The 10,502-nt window shown below is 48.7% G+C and overlaps 1 protein-coding gene across 1 annotated transcript in view; it reads left to right on the top strand.

The window, feature by feature from the left end:
• Positions 1-424: 424 nt before the first annotated feature.
• Positions 425-10,502, top strand: part of LOC104616866 (mitogen-activated protein kinase kinase kinase kinase 4-like) — a gene marked incomplete at its 3' end in the record, with an annotated part of 12,753 nt that continues 2,675 nt past the window's right edge. Inside the window, exons 1-4 of the mRNA XM_010282018.1 lie at positions 425-433; positions 607-663; positions 8,066-8,191; positions 8,917-9,027. Of these exons, the coding sequence (XP_010280320.1) occupies positions 425-433; positions 607-663; positions 8,066-8,191; positions 8,917-9,027 (303 nt within the window). The remainder of the gene's footprint in view (positions 434-606; positions 664-8,065; positions 8,192-8,916; positions 9,028-10,502) is intronic.

Raw genomic sequence — 10,502 nt, 5'->3', positions numbered from 1 at the left:
ATTTATTATTTTTTTTTTTTTAAATAAAAAAGAAAGAAAAAAAAAAAGGGAAGACAGTACATACAGCTTTAGTTTCTTGGCAGCTGCGTACAGGTTGCCAGACTGACGTAGTGAAACCCAGAGTTTTCCCCTTACCCCAAGTGCACCAGCACACGTGGGGTGGGGAGGTGGGGACAGTGCCAGCTGCCCAGCACCTTGTTTCCCCAGCGTGCGTCAGCCCTGGGCTGCAGGACAAGAAGGTTCTTCTGGTTGGGTCACCCCGGGTCTGCGCCGAGGCTGCCTGGAAGAGGAGGCTCGAGGGGTGGCAACTCCTGCGCCAGGAGTGGGACGGAGACCCAGAGGCTCACGCCAGCAGCGGTCTCCCAGCATTGCTGCTTGCTTTGTGCTAAAGGGGGAAATTCAACCCTGCAAAGGCAACTTGAGCATGGAAAGGGTACGGGTCTGATGACACGTCACCAAACTTCACCTTGGTAGTTTTGTATCCCTGCAAAGTTACTGATAGGTGATTGAAAGCAAGTACTCAAGCCCAGTTGTTATATGCCGATTTGGTAGCGTACATGCAGTTTGCACACATGCTTTACTTACGGTATTTTGTTATTTGAACAGGGTCGCCATGTTAAGACCGGGCAGCTGGCAGCGATCAAAGTGATGAATGTTACTGAGGTGAGTACAAAGCCAAAAATAAAAAAGGTGTTATCACGGTGCAAGGAAAAATAATCGCGTTACGAGAATGTGGATAGCTTATGCGAGATGATCCAGTGGTATAAATTATGGTTGCTGAGCAGTGGTTTGTGTTTTATAAAGTACTGCGAGGTGTTACTCAGCCAGATTTTTCAATTGTACCTGACCAGCGGTGACAAAGCAGTAAGGGAATGCGCTGCTGTGTGTGTTGCTGGCCTAACGACACAGAGGAGAACCCTCTTCCTGCTTATTTCTAGTTGATTATCTGTTTCCAGAGATAGCAAGTAGAAGACTTCCTGTAGCTGTGTGCTGCCCCTGCTGTGTCTCATCTCGTCCTCTCCCCTCGCGTGCCAGCCATTCCTCAGAGTAGCTGCCCTGACAGCTGGCAAGCAGGGGCACGTCAGAAGCGCAAATGTGGCATTTTTTTATTGTTATTTGACAGATGAGAGAAGGAGACATTTTAATTGGCACCGTCCCTGCTCGCATTTATCAAGTGGTGTCGGTGCTGGGACGGGGCATCAGGAGCACTGCTAAGTGTTGGTGCTTGTTCCTCCTTTTAGGAGCGCAGCCAAGCGAAGCAGCTCGTCCCCTTGAGCCCCAGAAGGGTTGGGGGGACTCCCTGCCTCCTCTTCTGGAGTTCACTGGGAGTTCGTGCTTTGGTAGGAGGCACCTGGTCTCACTGAAGACCAGCTCCCCATTCTGCGACTCGGGCAGTGTAGGTACGGAGGACAAAACTCCAAGGAAAAGTTAGAGTCCTCTTGGGATATTGTGGAAGGGTTATTGCCTGAAATAAAAATCAGGGCCAAGTCCTCTGGGCCAAATCTGCCAGTGGCACGTCTACACGTGGTGTTTTGGGCAAGCACAAGCAAGCCTTGCCTACATTTTCGTATGTCTTTTTATTGTCTTGGAAGACAGCAGAACAAGTTGGTGTCTGTGTGGGCCTTGTCACGTAGAGCCGGTCCAGAACAGTTCTGTCTGCTGCTGATGCAGGAATCTAGCCCTGAGCAGCCAATGGTCTGAATTTCACATTGGTTTTTTGAACTTAGATGCTACTGTAATGCTTTTACAAAGCACATTGAAGGGCTGGTTTGGCTATGGCTGCTGCCTTGTAAAACACACGTGCATAGTAGAATTGCCAGTTTTGCTCCTCTTTCGGCACAGAGGAGGGTGAGTTTTTTTAAGTGAGTGCTACATTACACTGATGAGACTTTTTCTCTTAGCTTTATAGGGACATATATATCATCAGGTGCTTTGGCTTTAAAAAACAGTAGTCAGCAAACACGAGGCTGCTGGATTTTGGGAGGGAGAGGGGGTAGGGTTTGGGTCGCAGACAGATTCCTGAGATCAGAGCACCTCCATGCTTTGACAGAAGAGCTCACAGGACAGATCCTGGCTGGGACTCAGAGTGGATCCAGAGCTTCCATGCTTTGCTGGGTTGGTCAACAGTGCGTGAGAGCTGGCCAAAGATGTCACTTGTGGGCCGTCATGTTAACACCAGTGACAGTCCCTTCCTGGATGAAACAATTGAAGTAAAAACTGCAGGAAGGGAACCTTGGAAAGATTTCCTTCCCTTTGCTATACATAACACAGTCTCCTTTGTATGTAGGCAACAAACTGTAGCACCCAGTAATGCCTGCTTGCTTGGAAAAAAAATTCAAATGGAGGACAACCTTGTGGTCCAGCTTCAGGAATTCACGTTGCTAACTTGCATGATTCTGGGAACAAAAACCATCTGGTTTAGGTCTGATTTGCTGCTTCCTTGCAGGCTGGGGAGCCAGCATCATACTGGGGAACCTGTCCCATTGCTTGAAGGGCGATGGTAACAGATCATGCTGTTTTCATGTTGAGTCACTTAATGCGAAAGCAGTTGCGACGGTTTGAGAGTTGGGCGATGAGCGTGTTGGTGCAACCAGCTTGGAGGGGGTTTCCCTGGGGCTCGTCCCCCACTAAACCCTGAACAAGGTCAGCCCTACTTGAGCGTTTCTGCTTTCTGACCTTGGTGCAGGGCGACTGCAAGGCTTTCTGTTGTTGTTTCTGCTTTCTTAACGCGGGGCTGGCTGTGTCCCTGGTGCTGGGGCACAGACCAACCAGCAGTCCTCCGCTTTATCACTGGTTTCCTCCAGGCCCGCGGCGGTGCTGCCGCTGCCGCAGTGCCACCGCTGCCGTGAGGTGTCGGGGGACCAGTACGGGAGTGATTCAGGTGGTTGCTGCTGGTTCCTCCTCCAGCTGTCTGCTCTGCCCTGGGCTTGTCTTCTCCTCAGCCACCGCATCTCGCAGCTCGGTGCGTTACGGTAAACCCCGGTGGCTTTCGGCGCAGTGGGCCGTGGACGGCTGTGCGCAGCGGCAGGGTGGGTCTGGCGGCTGCGGTCCCGAACGCTTCAGACACCTCAGCACAAACTCACAGAGCGCTCGGGGTGAGGCACGTGGCTGCAAGAAACGGGTTTACTGCTGGCCTCCTGGGCCAATCCGTCTGGCCAGGGACTGTGCTGCTGGTCTCTCGTGGCACCGAGCAGATGGAGGGTGGAGCCGAGGCATTCCTGCCCTGCAGCTGCAGTGGGTGGGAGCTTGGGTGCAGCTGAGGCTGACGCTGTACGTGTCTAGGGCATCTCTGAAGCTCAGTTCTCCTGCAAAATAGCAATAGCTTTTCTTTGCTTCATAGCATTTGGTTACTGAAGCCTCCCACAGCAGTACTGGGTCCTAACTGTAACACGGAAATCCTCTCAATCTCCAGAATTTCAGTGTCATCAATTCGGAGCCTGTCAAGGATTCAGTAGTTCTCTTGCTTTGTTAGTCTGCTCAGGTTTAAGTTATTTTCTGATCCTTTGGTCTTGAAAAGCTAGCTTGAGGCATGAAATAAAGTCTTTAAAATATTGAAATCCTCGTCTCTGATGTCTTGCCTATAAATTGCACCTGAGACCAACATCTCATGTGGGTTTTGGCTTGTGAGAAATGGAAGCTGTCATAGTAAACCTGCCTGAGACAGGCAGGAGGCTCCTAGCCCCCGTGGCCGTTCTCATCTTTGGCTGGTTGTATGATCTGATTAGTGCTGCACGGGGAACAGTTGTCTTAGGGAGTGAAAATTTCATGGGGTAGAAAACAGGAAGATTAAAAAAAAATGAAATCGAACAATTGCAGTCTTTCTCCCTTCACCTGTCTCCAAAAAAAAGTGGAGGAGAGCTGAATGCCCGGACTGGCCTTGTGATCTGTGCTGCAGAGCCGGACGCGGCGCTCCAGGTGGGGTCTCGCCAGAGCGGAGGAGAGGGGCAGGATCCCCTCCCTCGCCCCGCTGGCCACGCTGCTTTGGGTGCAGCCCAGGAGGCGGCTGGCCTTCTGGGCTGCGAGCGCACGTTGCTGGCTCACGTCCAGCATAACCAGCACATTTCTGCCAAAAGATTCTCTTTCACCAAGTTTACTTTTTTTTTTTTTTTTGGCAACAAGTCGTTTCGTTGGAAATTCCCTGACTGGCTCCAGCTGCGATTGTTCAGCTCTAAGACCTGGGGCGCACCAAGAGCTGCGCAGATCTGCCCTTTGCTGTCATGAGCTGCAGCCCCGGGCCGCGGGCTGAAGAGCAGCCACAGGGTGTTGTGGTCACAGTGGGATCCTCTGGACGTCTGTTGGGAAGTGCCGCTGTGTCGTGTTACGGCGAAAGCCCTTTGAAATGGTTGAAGGGGAGCTGCTGGCAACGTGCGCTCGCTGGGCCTCTCCACGCGGGCTCCGCTTCCTGGCGCCTGATGGTGCCGAGCAAGCAGAGCGCTTGCAAACAGGTTGGATTCTCGCTGCTTTTGTCTTCAGCTGTTGGTGCAGGTGATCAAAGAGCAGGTCGTTCTCTGTCTGTCCTTGCTTTCAGTCTTTTCACATAGCACAATAACTTTTGAACAAGAAACTTGTCATTAGAACTGCCCCTGTACTGGGGGATCTCATGGTGGAGTATTTATCAGCTGATGGTCTTGTTTCCACCTGAGGTCGGAGGCGTGTGCTTTCTAGTTCTTTGCTTCCTAATGTCATTGCAGATAGGCCCACATCTTCAAAAATAGCCTTTGATCATGAACCTGTCATCTTTGTGCATGCAGCCATCTGTGCCGAGAAACACACCGGCTTGTGAAAGCAAACAGCTTTTTGCACCTGCACATGGTGAGCAGCATGATTTGTGAGCCGGTTTCTAGACCCCTGGGAGATGTGGCTGATGGTAACACTGACAGAGGGGTGGTGGAAAGTGGAAACCCCGAGCATGTGCATGTGCTGAAATGTTGAGGGTGCTTTTGTCCCCAGTCACCCTTCTTGAAGGATGCGTGTAGCACTGGGACTGGGCAAGTCTGGATTCAGTTCCTGCCTGGGCCTCAGACTGGCCTGTGGGATAGAATCGCTCACATTTACCCGTCTGCCTTGGTTTCTCCATGTGAAATAGAGTACTTTTTCCAAAACTCACTCCAGTACTGGGAAGACAGACTGCTGCTTCTCTGTGAAATGCCCACCTCCTGTCCAGTACAGCCCTTTGCCTTACAGACAGACGGATATTTGAAGTCACGTCTCTGTCTTTGGAGGATGCAGGAGTGTGGCTCAGAGGGTTTCTGCCCAGCCGTGGTGGGGCTCAGTGGGAAGCCCGCTGTCCGGTCTGAGCAGTGTCTTCCCAAGGCTTCATCCCGTGCCCGAGCAGCGTACAGCAGCACGCGAGCACTGGTAACTGCGTCTACGGGCAAGGATGGGCCAGGGCAGAAGAGACGGGCACAGGAAGGAAGTGGGTTCCAGCCTTCTGGGCAAATAGGTAAGGACATGAGGAAGAGCAGGAATTGGATCGTCTTGCTGGTAATGGGAAAGGAGCATTACACATGTGCAGCTGCTCTTCGCCGTGCGTGTGGAAGAGCCTACCTGGTGTTCCAGCTGTGTTCACAAACAGGCACTTGCTTATCTGTCTTCTAAAAACATGGAGGTGAGATTGCAGAGGAAGAGAAAGTACTCAGATAAGAGCTGTGCCAGCACAGTTCCAACATCCAGCAAATTAATTGGGCAAAGGAAAAAGAGCTGAAAAAGAGGCAACAGCTCTGAGGAAGTGCTTGAGACCTGCCAGCTCCCCGAGGGGAACTTCGTGAAGGCGGCAGGCTGGTGCCGAGGCCATAGCGGGGAAGCTCCACCAGCGTCAGGCTCCACCAGTGCAAAGTTCATGCAGATGGGCAGAGTTTAAAAGCCCCAAAACCTTAAGATTTGATGAGATCTTAAGTGATTTGGGGAAGGCCTTTACCAAAAGTTAATGTTGCCTCTCCACATGTTTGATTGCCCTAGCAGAAGGAGCGGGCATGATGCAGGAGGGACAGCACAGGGAGGAAGGGAGTCCTCCCTGTTTGTCCTGCTTTCTGCCTTTCTTCCCTAAAGATCCGATACCGGAAACTTGTATCACTGACAGGACCCTTGTGGTCAGGTACAGGATGGCGGTTCCCTTGTCCTTGTTCTCTGCCTCCTTCTCCTCACCTGCCTGTTTCTACCCTTTCACGCACACCATCCGGAGCCCCGAAGGCAGCAGAGCCTCGTTGCCCCTCCCGAAAAGCACCAGCACGAGCTTTCAGCTCCCTTTGATCATGCCCTGGCCACACGCGGAGGGAAGCGGGACCTTCCCCAGGGAGGATTTCCCATGTGCTGTCTGGGCGTCAGCTCGGGTTCCTCTTGGAGGCTCCAGGTGCTGCACCGGGCTCTTCCTCGCCCTCGCTAATGAAGTCCTACAACATCCAGGGCTGAATCAAGCTGAGGGCTAAGGGTCCTCCTTTCTCCCGACTTGCAAACAAAAGATAAATGAAATGTCTAGTGTGTAACGTGTGCAGCTTGAGAGCCTGTGTTCAAGGAAGGGGCTGTTGTGAAACCTGAAATAGCTCATTTTGCTTCAAGTGGAGTTACTTTACATTTCCCATTTCCTAAAGCTTAAGACAATCAGGCTTTGGTCTGGTAACGTGTTGCCTGTAGATTGGTGTTACTGGGGAAAACTTATTGGTCCCTTCTGTTCTGTTTGGAATGATTTTTGTGTGGGTGGGTTTAATAAGACGCATCATATGTATATGCTTGAGGGAATTTGGCTTCAGCCTGTTGGGCTTTAATGTTTTGCTACAGGTAGAAAGGACAACACAGCTGGTTTTGTAAGCAGTCTGTTGTGATGGTTAAAGGAATGCTTCGATGGCAAAGCTATTGGAAAATAGTGGAAAAGTGCAGAAAAATGTCCTGTGGGGCTGAGCTGTTCTTGCTGCCTCTTTTTCTTTTTTTTTTTTTTTTTTTTTCCCCCCTTCAGCTAGTAAGTGCTGACTGGGATGTTTTGGAGCAAGGCAAATTAATTTTCAACTTTGTCATATTCCTTTTAACCCCTACAAGGATACCTTGCAGCACCGCTCATTTCCTATTAAAGCAAACGAGACAGCAAAACCTACCTGCGTTTCACCAGGTATTGTGCATCGTTTTTCTTGGTGGCAACATAGCAAACAGGCTAGCTCTGAGAGGACCTCTTCAGATCAGGCAGTTCTCTCTGAAAAAGGGCATTTCCTTCTAATGTAGTTATTAAAGCTTGTCTTTCCATTAGTTGTCATATTGTGCACGGTGCCGTACTGGGCAGAACGTCTGCCCTGAAGAGACTGAAAGGAGAACGGTGGGAAAACAGTGCTAGCTGGTGCCGGGAAGGAGATGTCTAGGGGTGGGCTGGCCCCCAGCACGCCAGAGCCCTAACTGATGGCATGACGTTAGGAGGGGGAGAAACCCCCGTGGTCCGGGTAGCGTAGCCTCACAGCTGTACGGAAGGAGCAGGTCCTAACCCTGCGCTGGCTCTGGAGTTTGATTTGTGGCGAGTTGCCTCCTTCTTGGCTTTGATTTCCTCCCAGCAAGACCCTCCACGGGACTGGGAAGACAAATTGGCTGATGTGTGCACTAAGTGCTTTTCCAAGTATTTAAGTAATGGAGTGTTAGGAATATTTTTATTTTTGTTTGAATCTGGTTAATTTCTCCAAGACTATATTACTGCATATAGGAACCGCAAATGGGGCAGTAACAGGTCATGTCTAAGCCCCCTGAGGAGTCAATATGTGATTGTTAGACCCAAACCGGGACACTCTTCATTCTTTAGGTCAACCCCTAGAAATTCGTTGTTTTAAGCTGATGGATCAGGGTGATTCAGTTGTTGGTTGCGGTCTTGGGATAATCACAGGATAGCTCGGGGTGGAGGGAGCCTCAGGAGGTCTCTGGTCCAGCCTCCTGCTCAAAGCAGGGTCAGCCATGGGATCAAACCAGGTTGCCCAGGGCTGGTTCCAGCTGGGTGTTGAAAGCCTCCAAAGACAGAGGTTGCCCTGCAGCTCTGGGCACCCCTGGAGCTCAGTGATCTGCAGACACCTAAGGAGCCTTCTGCTCTCTTTTGCTACAGAATGAAGAGGAGGAAATCAAGCTGGAGATAAATATGCTAAAAAAGTACTCCCATCACCGGAACATTGCTACGTATTATGGCGCATTTGTAAAGAAAAGTCCTGCAGGCCAAGATGATCAGCTCTGGGTAAGTGTTTAGTGTCATTTCTGTTCATCAGATTTACAGCTCCTTTCTTTAGAGCTCCAGTGTGCTTGGCTTGGACTCTCTCTCTCTCTGAAGTCATTCTTCTGAAGTATAACATATAAAAGAGAAAAATTGCTCCTCCCTAGATGTCTTCTATCCCCTGTGATTTCCTTTGAGGATGGGCATAAAGTATGTTATGATACTTGTGCGGTCATTCTGATTTGTTGTTCAAGCTTTTTTTTTCCCCCCAAATTAAATGTTTCTGTAATTTTTTTTTTCCTAACAAAAGTGAAAGAGGGCTTGTCCTCTTCCCTTCCTCTCCTTTTTCTTGTTGCTTTCATCTCCTTTTTTTCAGATGGAAAATAAAAAATGGAACAGAGGAATTGGCAATAAAGCAAAGAAGAAAAATGAACCCTCCAATTTTTCTGGCTGCAACATTTTTTAAGTTTTTAGTGCTATTGTCTCTTGGTTTTCTGATTTTGTAGTTTTCTTAAAAAAGAAAAAAAATACCCATAACCTGCAGTAGGAGGGGGCGGACTACTGAGGTTTTTTATTTATTCAGTGGTGTGTGTCATTCAGGAAATGAGATTTTATGTTGCTTGGTATCCGGGAAGGTTGCGTGTAGTTTGCCACACCTTGATTGTGGTGGAGCGGGTGTTTGCACATGGTGTCTCTGCTGGCGCCTGTCAGGGCTGTGGTAAAGGTGTATGGCGTTTGTCTTCCTGCAGTTGGTGATGGAGTACTGTGGTGCGGGCTCCGTCACTGACCTGGTAAAGAAGACAAAAGGGAACTGTTTCAAGGAAGACTGGATTGCGTACATCTGCAGAGAGGTTCTCAGGGTGAGTCATGCCAACAGAGCTCTGTTGCACATTTGCAACAAAAAGGCCTTTCTAAGCCTTTGGTGGCTAACACCGGTCACTAATGAGCGTTACTGTTTAAAGGTTTTGATCCGTGGGGCTCATGGGCTGCAGTCCTAGAGCTCAGAAGAGCCCAAAGAGCCAGCATTGATGGCTGCTTGACATCCCATATTATTGTAGTTAATCCCATTTTCTGTATGAAGAACAGAAAATTCCTGTTTCCTATGGCAAATAGCCATCTTCTGAAAGTTCAGATTCTGGGCATCTAGAAAAGTAAATAAATTTTCTGTTTTCGGTAGGTCTCTCCTCCACACCAGGAGACCTTAGTGCTCATTGCTTCAGCTGTTCATGCTGTGCAAGACCTTTCTGTTCATAATTCCTTTACCTGCACACAGTCAGGGGCTTTTTTTCCACACTATTAAAAGCAGTGTTGACTAAACAGCAGCCCAGAATCTTAAAGGCAGCCCTGCTGGGGCAATATTCCTCAAGACAATTCTTGGGACTGTATTTCATTCTGTGTAGGTTTAGGGCTTTTTTTTTTTTCCTGGAAAGTAGAGAGGATAAAACCATTCCCAAGTGTAATCTAGTGAACTAGCCTGGAAAAAAAAAATAAATGTTGGAACCTGTCATTCTAAATTCAAAACCCGTTACAGAGTTACTGATCCACCTTCCTTGTAATGGGAGTCATACCTCTTTTCTAAGTAATGGTAAGATAAATGTGTATTCTGGGAGCTGGAATTCAAGTGGCATGCCAAAGGAAAGCTTGAATGGGGTAAATCTTTGCTTTTGGAGCAGAGGAGTTGAGAAGTGTGCTCAGCCGAGAACATCGGCCATCTTACGAGGATTTGGCATTAGACTGCAGATGGTAATAACTGTAGCTGGAGAGTGTGGGGAGAGCTCTTCTGAAAAAAAAAAAAATAATTAATGGTCTGGTCAGGTTGCTCTTCATTTGTGTGGCTATTGCATCTCAGTTAAAGCAATTGATGTTAAAATGCTTGGTTTATATTCATGCAACTGAAAACCGTAACAGCATGCTGGTGTAAAACACAAGATTGGATTTAATCATGCTTGTTTCAAAACAGAATGACCCACTTGCACGTGGATTGATAATGTTTCCTTCTGGAAAACTTAGAAGCTGGGTGGGAGCTCTGTTTGAAATCATTAATATCATAGAGGCTAAGCATTTTGGGTGAAGCATCCCATGGCTTACTGTAATGTATTATTTCAGTGTGTTCCTTTGTATCTGTGCTAATTTAACCATGGACAATTTTGGAATGAAGGAGGAGGCAGAATATTGCAAATATTAGCTGAATGAAAACAGCATTTGCTGCATTTGAAAAGAGGTCTGAAATGGTATTTTGAACTTTCTGTGGTCCATTTTCCATTGAACATGGTTTTGCTGAATGCAGAATTTTAAGGCACTTGTGGCCAGACAGCTGCTGTCTCTGGTCCTCATA

Source organism: Phaethon lepturus, unplaced genomic scaffold (genome assembly GCF_000687285.1).
Source record: "Phaethon lepturus isolate BGI_N335 unplaced genomic scaffold, ASM68728v1 scaffold30272, whole genome shotgun sequence".
In the NCBI taxonomy this organism is placed as follows: Eukaryota; Metazoa; Chordata; class Aves; order Phaethontiformes; family Phaethontidae; genus Phaethon; species Phaethon lepturus.
This window is presented reverse-complemented; position numbering and strand designations above follow the sequence as displayed.